At 40.7% G+C, this 16,667-nt stretch overlaps 1 protein-coding gene across 1 annotated transcript in view; it reads right to left on the bottom strand.

Annotated features, from left to right (window-relative positions):
* Window positions 1-244: 244 nt before the first annotated feature.
* Window positions 245-16,667, bottom strand: part of calcrl2 (calcitonin receptor-like 2) — a 35,785-nt gene continuing 19,362 nt past the window's right edge. Inside the window, exons 3-13 of the mRNA XM_046057124.1 lie at window positions 16,478-16,652; window positions 14,585-14,692; window positions 13,785-13,897; window positions 12,994-13,085; window positions 11,634-11,763; window positions 10,786-10,939; window positions 9,379-9,439; window positions 9,082-9,148; window positions 1,404-1,622; window positions 915-956; window positions 245-748 (exon numbers count right to left, since the gene is read on the bottom strand). Of these exons, the coding sequence (XP_045913080.1) occupies window positions 464-748; window positions 915-956; window positions 1,404-1,622; window positions 9,082-9,148; window positions 9,379-9,439; window positions 10,786-10,939; window positions 11,634-11,763; window positions 12,994-13,085; window positions 13,785-13,897; window positions 14,585-14,692; window positions 16,478-16,652 (1,446 nt within the window). The 3' untranslated portion in view covers window positions 245-463. The remainder of the gene's footprint in view (window positions 749-914; window positions 957-1,403; window positions 1,623-9,081; window positions 9,149-9,378; window positions 9,440-10,785; window positions 10,940-11,633; window positions 11,764-12,993; window positions 13,086-13,784; window positions 13,898-14,584; window positions 14,693-16,477; window positions 16,653-16,667) is intronic.

The following is a 16,667-nucleotide window of genomic DNA, read 5'->3' as shown; positions in this document are numbered from 1 at the left end:
TGTGCCTGAGGGCTCTGCAGCGGGTAATTAAAACTGTTCAGAAGATCATCCACCCATCTCCTGACCATCAGTGATATTGGTGAAGTGAGGTGGCTACGCAGAGCCCAAAGGATACTAAAGGACAGCACCCACCCAGCTACAGCCTGTTCACCCTGCTGCCTTCCGGGAAGAGATATAGAAGTTTCTGCTTCAGCCCCCCCCCCAAGATATCAGATTTTTTAACTCCAATTCATCCAAACATAGCTCCATTGAATATAGTTTATTTATGTTTACCATTTTTATAATTGATTCTATACTAATGTATATTCCCTGCTATTGCAGAAGGGAGTTACAAACTCAAGTTCAATCTATAACCTGTGACCAAATAAACCTACCACCCACCCTCTATTTAGTCTTTATGTGTCATATAAGTGTGTGTGTGTGTGTTTGTTCGGCACAACCATCACCTCTGTGCTTTCTTTAGTCAGATGTCAGTGGTCTCCAACTTGTTAAGCCTGTCCATCTCCCCATTGCTGCATGTCTTGCTGTTCTTCTGCTGCCCGTTGGCTTTCTGCTGTATGTTGGACATGAAGGGCCTATTTTCGTTTTGTTCAGAAGATGCAGAAGGCTGCTCCAAGTTGATGGTGGCACGGCTGGTTTCGGTAATGGAGGAGTTGTTGAAGTGGTTCTTGGTGATAGGTGTTCCCCAGCCAGTTTTACCCCAGGCATACTTCCACTGAGCCCACTTCCTCTGCAGCGCTGTCTGAGCCTGTACGTCAACAGTGATAGTAAAGCAAGGGTTTATTTTCTAAATAAATGTCAATATATTTAGCTCTACTTTAAGAGTTAAAATAATCATAATAACTGCCACCTTAATTCCCTGTTGTTGTTTTTATTAGCAATTTAGTGTATCTTTGAAACATTAAATATAATACCTCAGCATTGCAGAAACAGAATATAATTGCCACCAGGAGGCCCTGCAAGGTAATAGGACACAGATTAGATATTAATAGAAAAATATGTCAGTGAGATTATCCTGTAAATAGTATATATAAATTTATCAGCAAAATCACCTTCTTTGAAAAACATGAACCAGTGAGGTATGGCCTAAAAGCACTTGTTAATCCAAATTCAAGAGCGGAGAGTGGCTCTATCCCTTTAGTTTGATGATAGCTTAATGAAAATAAAAGGTGTTTATTGGTATTTAATACCATAATAAGCCTTCATGCCAAACACCAACTGTAGAAAAAAAAACTGAAAATGGTATAAATTTCATAAATTCACATGTATTCATAAGGAAAAATTTGCAGATTAGTAGAAAACAATTATTAGAGTTCAACTGATTAAAATAAAATCTCTCTGTTGTGTGTAGCTGCATCAGCATTTTGTTCATACTCTAATGTGCAGTTTATTGTTGACTGTACCTGGAAGTGGCTGAAGATATTTACAAAGAAATCATAGATGGCCCGGCTAATGCGTCCCTCTGGCCTCCATGGGAAAAGGATGTACTGGACTCCCAACAGAGGGATGAGGATGAGGGTGGCTCTCACTGCCTTCATGTAGGCTGTGGACTCAGCACAGTGGGTCTCTTTCAGCTTGGTGATCAGGACTCGGACGATGTTCAGGAGAAAGAAAAGGTTCACCTAGATAGATTGATGGTGAGTGGAGGGACAAATTAATGGATGGATGAAATCAAAGTGGAGGAGTAGGGAGGGACAGAGATGGAAATCTGTTGATGTTACCACTATATATAACATAACTGAAGGTAAGGCATATCTCTGCATATTACCTAATGAGCTACTATGACTGGCCTGGCACCATAATAACACAAAACTAATAAAGAGCTCATTGAAGTTATCTACCATAACCTCTTTTCCTGATACTCTGCATGGTATTTAAATGGAGAACTCACAATATCATTTTGATGCGTTTTTTGTAAAAACCCCTCTGCCGTGAATCCCTTCCCTGGGACAACTGGTATTTGTACAAGTGTGATTTTGTTTTATTTATTGCTTTTGGTTGAGTGAGTACTTTGTGGTTGGTTTGTGCGTCCCAGAAGCGGCTCGGCTGAGAATAGGTAGCAGGTCTATTTTTGCCGCTAGCCGGAAAAGTCACTCTTTTGAAAGACTCGAGTCACAAAATCTCGTTCATTAAAATTAACTAATCTTTTTTTGAGTCATTTGGTTCATTTTAACTAGGCTGGTTATTGCGGCGCTGCAGCCCTCTAGTGGGCGATTTAAAAAAAAACAGCGCAGTTCTCAAACACAGAAGGCTGCCTGGCTTCCTCTAATTGACAAAGTATAACGCACAAATTCATCTCTTGATCTTTCTCTATCATGGTTCTATAAAGTCTCATGGAGCCACAACCAAATTCAAACCATGTAAAAAAACACAGAAATATGTTGTCAATATTTGATTAAGCCACTACTCCGGCTAAATCCGGCCATTTTCACAATCTTTCCTGAGTATACTACCAGACCAGCCATATATATAATTCTAATTACTATCACTATATCTCTAAAGTGCTCATTCATACAGTAGCCTAACCATGAGTAAAATCTATATACTAACATCAGATTTACAGGGAATATATTGAAGTAATTATTATTATTATTATTATTATTAAAATTTAACAAATTTAATAATAATCTCAAACACTGCAGGTTGTTCACCTGGCGGACCGGATCAGCTTGTAGCTGTAAACAAACCACAGGGCTAACGCTAACGTTACGTGTGGCTGTGTTTTAATGGTTTAATGTCCGGGTCCGTTTGTTTTGGAGAGGAGACGACCTTTGTGTTAATTCAGCTCCCGGTATAACTCTCTCAGGGCTCTGAAGTGGAGTGGACCCAGAACAACTCTCATCAGCTGTTGGTTGTAAACACTAGCAGGACTAAAGTTACGGTACGGCTGTGTTAAAACTATAATTTAGCACAACATAACTGCGCTGTAATAACGTTATGCTTTATTAAATGTCACAAAATTATCAAAATAGATATTAGATATATGTCAGTCCAGTTACTGTTACCTGACAACAGACTTGCTTCTCATTCCCCGGTTCTGGCATTAAGTCAGCCTGCCGAGTGAAGACAGACTCCGAGGACCCATGTGAGTGGTGAACGATTAGTTCATTCCTGCTCCACAGTAGCCGAGATGTCACGTGAAAAATGAACAACTCAAACCTAGAGACCCACAGTTATGAGTCCTGAACTAATCTGTTCCCTGTGCTGACGGAGACCTTACAGCTGCTGTGTAACGAGTGAGACTATTCACGCATGCGTGAAAATGAACGAATTACTCACTGAGACAACCCATTCCTCCTGAGTCACATACAAGATTAGGTCAAATGAACGAAACGTTCTTTGAACGACACAACACTAGGTCACATAGAGCTGTGCAGAAGGCAGTAGAAGCACGAAAATGACAAATTAATGAGAAGTCAATAACGTAGGGCAGGCTGCACGCTTCCAGTGGACTTTGACACCGGGCTATGGATGCATCATAACCGTGGCACAGCCGTAACGTCCCGTAGCCGGAGTCAGTGGATTCCTGGAGTTAATGTGCTTTAAGTGCCAGAGAATGGGACATACAGAACAACAATGTAATGGATGACGATGATGATGATGATGTTATGGAGACAAAGATGTGTGAAATGTGGAGGAAAACATGACTATGGCAAATGTAACTAGACAGTGCAATTTCTGGAGAAATTGCAGTGTGAATGCTGGCTGTTGAGGGCTGATGCTAAACTGGATTGCTAAACTTCATGCAAGAGACCTTTTGCTATGTTTGCACCTCCCATCCAGACTACAACGATGAAAACAAAGACCTAAAACGGAGAAGTTTGGAAACGCTGCCGACCCCGTTTTGCGTTTCAAAACTCCGGAGGGCGTTTTAGTGAAGACGGGCCAAAACGGGCCAAAAGGACTTTAGAAACGATGATGCAGCCGCTTACGCACGGCTCTCTGATTGGGTCTTGAAAAGCAGAAACACGATGCTGCTGACCGGGTTTTTGAGATCATATTTTTATTAAAATATTCTGTACAGTGCAAATAACACTCATCTGCCTACACTTGTACTGTGCATGTCGCCGTTTACTTTGCAACAACTCCCAGTCTGACGCCACACTTCCATGTTACATTCAGAAACAGTCCCAGCTTGTTATTGATCCATCCAACAACAAAAAAACTGCTCTGATGCTTAATCTGTATTTATTTGTTCTTTTGCCAAATCTTCTGTAACTACGGAATAGACCATCTGCTTCATGTTTACACTGGCACGTGCATACCCTCTGCACCTGAACGTTTCCTAGCTGTGCGTTGTCAGTCATTTTAATGTAGACGAGATAGATGAGATCAACTCCAAAATGCAGCGGAAACGCTGGTGTGGACGGAGATCGTATTCGTTTTAATTCTCCGTTTGTAAACTACAACGGAGTAGTGTGGATGGGGCCTTAAACAATCAGAACCAATCAGAACAGAGGACCCATTCCTTTGATCTTTAATCAGCTAACTTGTGTCACCAAGGTAACCAGCTCTACAATAGAGATAGATAGGAAAATCCTTCTGAGACTTTCTGTCAAACAAACCTCCATTGAGACAAAACTATAGGTTGTATCGGCAAAATGAGCAGCAGCAGAACGCATTTGTGAACGATGTGATATGTTTTTTGTGTGGATAAAGTAAAAAACAAGTGAGCTCTTCTGCGAGTTAAGAAACTGGTACGTTCTACTCTGCTCCAGAAAATTTGACACAAATTTATAATGGCTTTCAATGGAGGACTGTCACTCTTGTCCTTTGGAAGGGCAATGAGCCAAATCTATAAGTCCGAGGGATTTAAAAAGCCCATGAGAGGAACCACAACAAAATTTACTACGTTTCTGGTGTAAAATTATGCATGAAAAGTTAAAATTGTGGTCAAGCCAACGAGTTAAAGAGAAAAGGTTAAGACAATTTTACAAGCCTGCTAAACTGTAGTGATGATGTCACCCACTATAACCCATGCAATACACACCCATTATAAACTCAGAAAAGAGCTCAAAAAAGCATAAAACTTTGACAGCGACCGTGAACAAACCATAAAACATATCAAAAAGCTGAATACATCATTAATAGATTAACTTCTTGTGACCAATTTACAGTTTAAATCAAGTCTGTAGCTGAAAGTATGCTGAACTGGTGAGCTTTCAAAGTGGAGTAGGTATGAGGAGGATTTCGACAGTCTCTCCATTCACTTACAATGGGAAACCTTGAATATTTTGGAAAGTATTCAAGGTATCAATGACAAAAGTAATAGCAACCCATTCCTCATTGAGACAGACAACTTGGAGTTTGAACGGAGTTTCTACGTCAAAAGCTGTGGGACTAGTTGTTGTGTGGTCCAGAAACAAGCTAAAGAAGGACAGAGGTGCAAGGTTGTGAGTAAGGTGACATATGCAGAGGCTTTAAAAAGCATGGGCACTTATGAAACCAAGCAAATTAGACCACTAGAGTATCCGGACAACCTGAGTGATAGTGCAAGGCATGGAACAGGCCTACCCCAGAGGTTAGGCATAAGGAGATCTAAGCCAGGAAGACCAGTAACCCCACAGCAACCATGTAGTCATAAGTGTATAGTTGAGGAGAACACATTGAAAAGAGCTTTGTGGTAGAAGCTGCAATGGAAGCATACTGATGGAGAAGAAGTGGAAGAACTACTATGTTGAACTATGACGGTAAAGGGATCCCCAGTGCGTCACAAACTGACGACTATGGCTCTTGACCATGGTTATTACAGCAGCATGGGTAGTGGTTACTAAATAATAGTCAAATCTGATATTCATTTATAAATTTTACTCATGGATAGTGGTACTAAATAATGATGCCTATGCATCACTTTGTACGGCGTATAGCTTACGTCAGCTGGTTAAATTGCCTAATCTTTGCAAGTCTTTAGACCACGGTGAAAACGCACACAACCATGGGCTGAAGGAACCTTTTAGTGACTTGAAAAGAGATCTGGGGACTTAAAAGTCTGTGGAAAAAGTTTGGTGGAAAAGCAGCTGTAGAACGTCTGTGAACGTTCTCAGTCATCAGTCATATGTGACAATCACAGAGACCATTACCGGAGCGGACACCAAGTCAGCATGATATGAAGGAGGCATAGGGTTAGCAGCTTTGTGAATTTCCATTTGTTGGAAATTAAGAGCCCAGTCCCACTCCTCTCCCAGACGTTGGTGGGGTGTGGGTGAAAGAGTAATTGGTTGACAGCGCAGCGGGGGTAGCAGAGTTTTCTGGTCTGATCCAGGTCTCAGTGAGCGCCAGTAGCCCAAGAGATAATGTGTTAGCATAAGCAGTGATAAAGACCAGCTTTGTTGACTGCAGACTGGCAGTTCCATGACCCAACAGAAGTAAACAGATGTGGGTGGTGTCTGTTTTAAAGGCTTGAGGAGTGCCTTATTTCTGTGACTAATGCCATGATACCTCTTGCGTGCACCGGAGACGCCAGGAATAGTATGATAGCACATGGTCTGAGTGTAGTTGTAGCCGGCAGCTTTACGTGAGTAGGTGTGCTTAGAAAAAGCTATTCTTGTCAGTGGACTCGCACAGGTAGACTCGCTGGTCTTTACCCAAGTAGGTGTGAGGCTGGTCGTTTAGTCCAGATAGACGACTATAAAACATAGTAAACAAGTTAGGATTCGGGAAAGTCACTAAACTGCACTTAAGACTCTAATGAAGCAAGCAAAAGAAAATAAAGCTGCCATCCAGCCAAACTCACCTACTGCATCTGATGAAAGTATCGAGTATCGAGTAAAATCAGCTGATGAAAGTTTGAATTAAAGCCGATGTGCAACAAAAAAAGCGTCGGATTATATATATGATGGAGTGCTTCATGTGACGCTTCGGAGGAAAGGACGTCTCATGTCTCTAAAAACAAATTTCCTCGTCCCTTCTCTCCTGGCTTGGTTTCCTTGCTTCTCTCCATGAATCCCCAGTGGGGGGGACTAAGACGCAATTAAGAGATTGAGAAGCACCCCAGGAAACCTCAGCTGGGGACAGCAGGACATGAAGGTTTTGGGTGCTTTTCTGGGAACAGGCGTTTCAGAGGAAGAACTGGGAGGTTGCTATGGAAAGTTTGTGTGTCAGACTATTGAAATAGAATGGCTGCTACCTCAGCTTTCCTACATGGGGAGGTTCTTGATTATCAGTAACTTGTTTGCCTTCAACTCTTTGGCACAGGCTAATAGTCCTACCTCCACCAAGGGATCTGATTGAAAGGATTCAGAGAGCTGTCGTGGACTTCTTCTGGTTGGGCCATCGCTGGCTGAGAACAGCAATACTGTACCTGCCAGTACAGAAGGGAGGACAGGGCCTGGTGGACATCACATCAGGCATCACAGCCTTCAGACTGCAGACGGATCAGAGTCTGCTCTACAGCTTTGGCCTACCGTGGACTAACACTGCCTGTTTGCTGCTGAGGTGGGCTGGGCGCTTAGTATATAATAAACACTTGTTCCTGCTTCAGCTGCAGTCCATGGATTTAAAACGGTTTGACACTTTCTACCAGTCTGTCCTTCAGGCGTGGCAGGTGTTGACCTTCCAGCAGAAAGCAGGGATGAAACCAGGGATGTGGCGGTTTGAGGAGCCACTATTTGGGAACAGCTTCATCACCTCTCAAGTTCTTTCATTGGTCAGCCTGAGATCCAGACTGAGAGAGGTGTGGTGTGTCAAAATGGGCCATCTCATGAAAACCTCCATTCCTCATCTAGCTGAACAGGCCAGCATCAGATCCAGCAGACTGCTGCTCAGGCTGGTGGAGGAGGTCTGTGCTTCCCTGTTGGAAGTCCTCAGAGCGTTTGCTGGAGACCGTATTCTCTCTAAAGAATGGGATGACGAATGTGAGTATGTCTTTCTTCTCTGGCTGTCTCAACTGTGGTGGGACAGTGGCAGGATGAGGAGGACGTCCTGCTGTCTCTAAAGACCCCAGAGCTGGGAGACTTTGAGGTTCTGGGAAGAAAAGCAGCCCATCATATCAGAATCAAAGTTTTGAACTTACTCTCCCTGACAGGGGTATCGTCCCCGAGGGGCTGTACAAACCTCCCGTTGAAAAACGAACAGGTGACCTCCAGTGGAGGATTGTACATGGGGCCATAGCTACTAAAAGGTATCTGGTACTGTCCTTTCTGCTCACAGACAAAAACCATACAACATCTTTGTATTCCGTGTTCCAGACGAGTCAGACTTTTCAGCCTACTACAAGAGTGGATTCATGGCTTAGGGACGCATTTCTCTTTTAGTCTTTCTATCTATGGTCCATCTTACTATGGACAGAAAAAAGCTGTACACACACGGATTCGGGTTCTGATGTTTACTGGGCTGCTGGCGGCTCGGCTCAGGGTAGAGTTTGAGTTTTACAGACTGACAAATAAGACATTTATGTTTTGTTTTTGTTTTCGTTGTATTTTGCACGAGTTTATCTTTTTCTTCCTGATACCAGCAACGGTTTTGTAAACGGAACTAACTGGAAATAAAGGTTTGTGTTAAATTCTGAAAAATTCTCTCTCTCTCTGTCTCTCTTTCTGTCTCTTTCTCTTTCTCTCTCTTCATGAAAGTGGGTGTGAACCTGGGCTTGTGGTTTGGTGTTTTCCTGCACCTGATTCCTAATGATCACTAATCTGCTCCGTAAATACCAAAGCCTTATATCCACTGCTTGCTGGATCAGTGAGTCACACAGTAAAACTAGTTGCTCTGTTTTTGTCTGCCTGCCTGCCTGCCCGTGTCTTCTCTGTCTGCAGAACTACAAACACCCTTTAAAACTGTAAATAAACTGTTAACTGTCATTTCCTGCCAGAAGTTAAACCACTTAAGGGTACAAACATAGTGTATTAAATTTCTCAGTCTATTTGAGGACAGAGTACTATATTTAACAATGATGTATGTTGCCAAAGTGTTTTACTATTCCAAAGTTATTAAATCAAGTCAAAGCACCACAAGTGCTTTCACTTTTTTCACTTTATTTTTGAAAGAAAAAGATAAAATATGTAGCTCATAATTTAGTAATTTAGTAAGTAATTTTAAGGGATATAAGATAATAGCTTATAAAATTTACTTTTATTAAATACTCACAAGCAGTGCAGCTTGAATGGGCCCATGAATGATATAGAGCAGTTGTGTGTTTGAGCTGATCCAACACCTGAAACAAAGAGAGCAAAGAGGTGAGCTCCTTGCACAGTGACATAAAAAGCATGTGTGCTTAATGAAATGCTGAATCATTCATTGTTAGTACTAGATTCAGAAAACAAAGGGCTCACACAAATACTACTTGAAGAGACAAATCAATATCTTTCATAAAAACATTCCAGGTCTTGATCAGGACTTGAGCTTTACAGACAATAAAAGAACAGTAAACATACAGCGTCTTACTTGTCATTAAAGAAAAGGCCACGAGCCACAGCATATGTGATGGCAGGAATGATGGGAAAACCTTTGTCAAAGAGAGAAACACAAACATATCAGACATCCTGAGTCTCTACAGAGGCTTGTGCAGTTGGGTAACAAAATCCAACTACCAGTGAATCTAAACCTCACAAATTAACACATTATATGTTAATCCATCCTGTGTTTAATCCATATAAAAATTTTAATGTTAATAAGTAAATAAAATAATAATTTGCAGTCTTACAGGGGTTATGTATAGTTGATTTTACACTTAAATTCCATGTAATTTCATCGTATTGATTAATTTTGTTTTGTATACATCTATTGCATGTCTGTCAGTCCTGGGAGAGGGATGCCTCCTGTATTGCTCTTCCTGAGGTTTCTTCCATTTTTTTTTTAAAGTACCGAATGTTGTACAGATTGTAAAGCTAACAAATTTTAATTTGTTATATTGAGCTATATAAATAAATTGACGTATATTGAATTGACAAAGTTATGTGATATAACTTTTCAGTGCTACATTAAGCTAACTGGCTGCTGGCTGTACTGTACTGCTTCATATTGCTCACAAAGACATAGGAGGGGTATCAATCTTCTCATCTAATTCTCGGCGAGAAAGCAAATAAGCATATTTCCCAAAATGTTGCACTGTTCGTTTAAGTATTTAACTTTAAGTAACTTACTCGACTCAAGTGCCTATATACAGTTTCAATTAGAGAAAGCTGAAGTGAGAAAGTTTTCCGCTGCTGTATCGGCAGTAACAGTGGTGATTTAAAAGTAAAGATGACACGTAGGACATGTGACATCATGAGACATAAAAAAATCCTTTACTAATACATGAGACCTGAATGCCTGGATGGGAGTTAAAATGAAAAGCCCACTTATCTAAGCACAGGTACATCCAGGCTTCAAGTTTAAATTTTTGTACTGAATTATAGTAAAAAATGTATGTTCAACAAACGTTTTAAAGACTAAAATACAGTAAAATATTTTGGCACTTACATTTGGAAGAGAGAACATTACCATTTACCTTGAAAACAGTGTCTGTTGGGGATAATGTAGGAAGTCTTCACTTGGAGTGGTTGTGAGGTATTGCATTGTATTATTAGCATCTTGTAAGTGAATGGCACTTATAATCACAGCATAATTTCTTCAATTATATTGCAAGAAAAGTTACAGTATAATCATGTATAATCTACTGGTCGCATATCCTCATGTACTATGATACTTAAATGTTGTCTCTTTAGACATTGTTTGAATCTTCTGGGCCATCTGCCCAGTGTTATTCTATGTTGTTTGACATGGACACAATCACAAAATGGAAGCTTGCACTAAAACACAAAAGGAAATAGTTTGTAAATGGCAGTAAAATATCAGATCCTCCTGACTCACCCCATCCCACAACGTAGTACCAGAAGAGTTGCTGTTCCCCGACAAAGACGGCCACTATGATGAGTGTGTGGAGGTATATGCCTTCACACAGCATCCAGAAGTAGTTGGAAGTAGACGTATACTGAGTCAGCACAGCCAGAACCTTACAGCTCACCTGACAGATAGGAATGGTAAGACTTCACTCTAAATGTGTCATATGTCACGACTCCCCAGTCCCGTGAGTCACAGTCTGTGTATTTTTTTTTTTTTTTTTGACCATTTGAGCGAGTGAGGGATGTCTGCGTGTGTTAGGCTTGGGTTGTTTTTGGTTTCAGTCTGCTCTCCCTCTCTTTCCTAGGGTGAGGTTTTGTGACTAGGCTCACTGTGGCTGGCTTCTTCCTCACCTACCCGATAATCGGCTAATAGGCGCACCTTAAGTCACGTCAGTGAGTATAGACACCAAGGCCATCTGTGATACTAGTCATTCTGTGTTTGTTTCTCGAGAAACTGTCCTCTGTCCACCTCAGGTTTGGAGCCCTGCTCACCTGTTCTGTTGCCAGACCTGCTACGCTTCAAAGCTATGCTGAGAACCAGCTACTCTGTGCCAGCCACGTAGCCATGCCAGCTACTCCAACAAGCCAGTCAACCTGCGACAACTGCCTGCCCTCTCAGAGACCTGCTTCCCCTCGGCCTGAGCCATTTTTCCCTACAAAAAAGACTGTTCTAAACTGTCGCATTGTGTTCTGTCTGCTTTTGGGTTCTGCCACCAATCCTGACATCATAAAGAATTAGTTGAATTAGTTAAATGAACTGAATTTCAGTATTGTCATGAGGTGAAACATAGATGAAAAATAAATTCAGTTGCTCACAGGGTTGCTGGAATTTATGGCTTGGTTATTGGCCACATTGAGCGAGAGCCACATTATAGTAACAATGGAGTTCAAGATGAAGGAAAGAAACATGTTCTTGTGGAGGGAGATTCTCTGGCAGCTAAGACTCCTGAAAGAGAGAAACAAACATAGAGTGAAGGAAATGTATTTTAGTTTTGTACAAATATGTTTGGACTGAAATTGACATAGCTGAGAATCTGTGCTAGAATTTAATTTCAATTCAAATCTGACCAAATGATTTTCTTGCTAAAAATCTTCAAATTTTAAACAGTTGTAGAGCCCAGTACATATTGCATCAACGTGTTATTCACTATATAATCGGAATTACACTGACCATACCAATTGTAATTATGTTGTAAACATCAATATTGTCTCCATATATTGATCAACATAGAAGCAGCTTATACCAGTCACACACGCACTGACAAGTGTTTAGTCAGATCTATAGCGCTAAAGACACTTTACAATAAAACCAGTAGTTATGTACATTTAAAAATATAGAAAATACGTAAATAGAAAATACATGAAAAACATGAAATACAGAATGCATAAAAGCCTAGGGGAGACCATATAACAATAACAATTAGCAGCAGGTGCAGTGTAACATGAGGTTAAAGCTAGTCTAAAGAGGTGGGTTTTGATGAGTGATTTGAAAGAGTCCGGATCACTACATTCTCAGATATTTTTTGGTAAGGAATTCCAGAGTGACGGGGCTGCAATGGTGAAAGCTCTGTCGCCCCAGGTACAGTGCTTGGTCCTGAGTGGTGGGGAGAGGAGGTTACGGGGGCGTGATTGTGCTGGTGGAGCAGGTCTGTGAGGTAGGGAGGGGCCTGGGTAAGGTGGGCTCTGTGGGTGAGGAAGAGGATCTAGTGGTGAATGCGTTGGGGAACAGTGAGTCAGTGAAGATTCTGGAGGACAGGGGTGATGTGGTCATGGGTGCAGGTGTGGGTGAGGAGGCGGGCAGCAGAGTTTTGGATGTAATGAAGTTTATTTAGGGCTTTTTTTAGGGCTAGGAAATTAAATTCTCCAAGGAGGAGGACAGCGGGTGATATGATATATGAGATCTGGGTCAGAAAATGAGAGAAGTCGGAGAGAAAGGTGGGGTTCGGTTTGGGGGTCCGTAGATAATGGCGGTGACAAGGGGAGTGGGACCAGATAGTTTGAAGGTGAGATGTTCAAATGACATGGTAGCTGGGGTGGGGATTTTGGTTATTTTGATGTCCTTTCTGTAGACAGTGGCCACGCCGCTCCTCGTCCCTCGGTGTGTGGTTCATCTGTGTGGGTAAATCCTGTGGGTGTGATCTGGTTTAGTGAGCGCATTAGAAAACACATGACTCACTTGAAGTAGGAGAAGATGATCAGACAGATGATCAGGGAGACAATAGACAGGCCATGACCCACCATGGCCAGGTAGTAGAGACTGATGGCAAACTGCAGGGACAAAAAAAGGATTATTCATGATAGATATACAGTAAATGAATTAACAACCAAATAAGGATGGTTATATTAAGTTCAAGAGGTAAACCAGCACAGTAAAGCACTTACAGTCTTTGCATTGATACAGTATATTATCAAAAGCACAGCTGCCTCTTTGCAGCACAGAAGAAAACAAAGGAAACATCTGTAGAAAATATGAGCCTTTTGGGAAAATTCAGAAGTGCTTGAATTCCAAAGATGTAAAGTGGGGGGAAGAAGTTAAAATGTGCAATAATCTCAATGTTGGCTTCAAAGTCAAAGAGACTTTGATTACCCCAACAGAGTGAAGATGGTATTTATTACACCATGTTTGATAAAGATACACTGACACTACCTAGCTCTACCTATCAGGTCATGTGAATTTTGATTGTCCAAGCACTTTACATGTCTGACAATCAGATAGTAACATCTGTCATAAACTCTTTTGGTGTTGTTTCCTATTGCTTGTTCAGATTACATTTCCACATCATGCCAAAACAAGGTTCACTTTTGCATTGTTGTATTTCCTACTTTCACATTTGATACTATAGAGTTAAGCAAATCAACCAATGCTGTCAAACTAAAGCCAAACTAATTATGTTTTTCACTGTTCCAAACATGGTTAAACCTTTATGGTCATCTCATTCACTGTAGTTTCACTGCATTGTGTTTTACCTTGAGTTTATCTTTGGTGTAGGCCTGACACTGGGTGTAGTTAGTCCATACTCTGTTGCTCTCTGGGTGATGGAACCACTGGCCATCAGGATTACACACTTTAGTAACCTTCTCTGTTGAAGACAACATTATAATTTATGGTTTGATTTAGGTGACATCAGGTGCCAAATGGCCAATGAAAAGCTCACTGTAAACTCAAACTATAATGTGCATATATTTTTGCATTGGTGTATCTATGAGAGAAACCCGTTAGTTTTTCTTTTTTGCAAATACAAACAGCAAAAAACAAACAGATAACTAAAGTGAAAAAAAAAAACACTGTAGGTGTTTTCGCGGGTAGGGCAGTCCATCCCTAGCCTTTGTCCCCCTACCTACCGTACCCCCCAAATTTAGGATAAGAAAAATAAATGACTTGTTAAAGAAAAGGTACATATCAATACATACAAAAGGAAAAGACACACAAAAAGTAGTGATTTCATGTCTGTGTTTCATATTTTTATATCTTAAACCTGGACTTAAACCTGAATGTACATTAACCAATGGGGTTTGTGTCACAGAAACAAAAATTGTGGTCCCCACAGGTAGAGACTGCTTTTTGAAGGTTAAGACTTGGTTTTGGGGTTCAGGTTACAATTAGGTCAGGGTTATGCGTTAGGCATTTAGTTTGATCGTTAAGGTTAGGGTTAGACTAGGGAATGCATTATGTCAATGAGATAACCCCATGGGGTTAGAGGAACAAACGTGTATGTGTGTGTGTGTGTGTTCGCGCATGCAAGAGTGTGGGTGTGTTAAAGCCTCACCAGCAGGGTCAAAGTCGAGGAAGTATTCTGGACACATCTGCATGACAGTTCCTGGAGCTGAATCCCCCCAGCACAGCCAGCCATCCCATGTACGGTTACAATAAGTGCCTACAGAGGGCAGCACAGACATGACATTGAACTTGCAGAGAAAGAGCACTGTGTAACCTTCTTCCACCTATAGTTTCAAAGTGATGTATGCACAAGTGAGGCGCATAATCCTGTCATGCTTCAAAAGACCTTCTTCGCAGTAAATTGCTTGTTTATTATACATGTCTCCACCCCTGAAGCTAAGTGCTAATTCCATAAATAGTAATGTATGTTCTGTACAGTCTTGCATTTTCTGTTGAAGTTTGAGTTTCTATAGGTGGTGACCCAGTTCTTTTTTAATTTAAATCAAATAAAGCATAAAAGGCATCACTTATGTGGCTGAGAAGATGTTTTAACCACTGCAAGTTTAGATGGTTCTTATATAATATCAAATATGAAATACTTTTCAATAATATACCTTACACATAGACTACAAGACTATATCCCTTTCACCTATACTATTATTACATTGTAATGATTAGGGGCAGTACTTAACATTTATTGAGGACATTTGAGGGATATAATGTTGTCTGCAGTGAGAAATAGTCAGAAATCACAGATTCATATTCATCATATTCACTTCTTCTCTTTGTGTGCTCTCCAAGATGAGGTATTATGGAGCAAGTTATTTTGAGCAACTTGTCTTAGTAAACATTTAAGACCACTAAAGTACAAGATTATACCATAGTATTTCAATAAAATATTGTACATTAACCAGGCAAAGAAATAATAGGTTTTATATTACATTTTCAACAAACATTTGAGAAACAATTGAGCTGAAACTCTACAGTAATGTATTATCACTCAAAACATAAACTACAACAGCCGTGTACTGGGTCTGTGTTGTCAGTGGCTCACATATCAACAGAGAATCATAATGGAGGGGAATCTTAACAATGTTTAAGAAACTGCAGGAAGAATCGTATAAATGATCTACTCAAATAAATGGTGTGACACATATAGTCTCTAACTGCAGCTGGCCCACACAAAGCTTGTCAACAATAGACGGAAACCTGACGGTACCAGGTTGAACTGTGGCGTGTTGGGAAACAGAGCACAAAATAACATTTCAAAGGCAGCAACATACCGGGGGGGCGGGGAGGTTAACAGGCACTGGAAAAGAGACAAAGAGCAAGTTTCCTTTCTTTCAGACTCACTTCCTCTCTCTCTCTTTCTCTTTTTCATAAAAATAATGTAGATATTCATGTACTGACCCGTTAATTTGTTTGTAAGACATTTAATTCACATAATGTCATGCTGAGCACTTCAGAAAGGTCTCAAAGAATCAATTTTAAATAGATGTTTGAAATTATTAGTCAGTAAACTAAAATTAGCTAATTCAGCTGCTTATACATCTGCAAAGCAGTATGAACCTAACAGTGAGACATGAGAGTGAGCTGAAGGGACAGGTTTTGTCTGCTTTACTAGTTTTAATCACCATGTAAAACACGTCAGTCATATATGGGAAGCTTAACTACTGTAATCCACATGAGCTCCTTTATATTTTTCAGAGTAGTTGATTAGCTGAGGAATTAACTTCTTTAAAGCCCCCATAGGATTTCAGAATGTGTTATTTTGGCGAGTCCACAGGCATACCGGTATTTGGTCACAAACTATAGTATTGGACAAATACATTTTTCACTTGATGATAGCGCTAGACAAAAAGTTAGGGATTTTCTTTGTTCGTCTCATGAGCATAATTGACTCATCCTTTTTCTTCTTTTCACATCTTCGTTGTGGATCCCAGCATGACAGTGGTAGACAGCAAACTGTGAATAAACAGAACAGTAGATACAGTCGTATCACCTTCTTCTGTAGGTGATGGATCATGGATTATTTTCAGGTAGCATTCAAACTGAGCAGCCAGGATCTGGTGTCGGGACTTTCCTAGTACGGTGGATATGTCGCTGAAATTCTCCTGCTGCCTCTCCACCACCTTCTCAACGGCCACCATAGACTCTACATCTTCAGACTGGGACACCTGTATAAAAATTCA

The sequence above is a fragment of the Micropterus dolomieu genome, linkage group LG08 (assembly GCF_021292245.1).
Source record: "Micropterus dolomieu isolate WLL.071019.BEF.003 ecotype Adirondacks linkage group LG08, ASM2129224v1, whole genome shotgun sequence".
NCBI lineage: Eukaryota > Metazoa > Chordata > Actinopteri > Centrarchiformes > Centrarchidae > Micropterus > Micropterus dolomieu.
The sequence above is the reverse complement of the archived record's forward strand: the minus strand, read 5'-3'. Positions and strand labels throughout refer to the sequence as shown.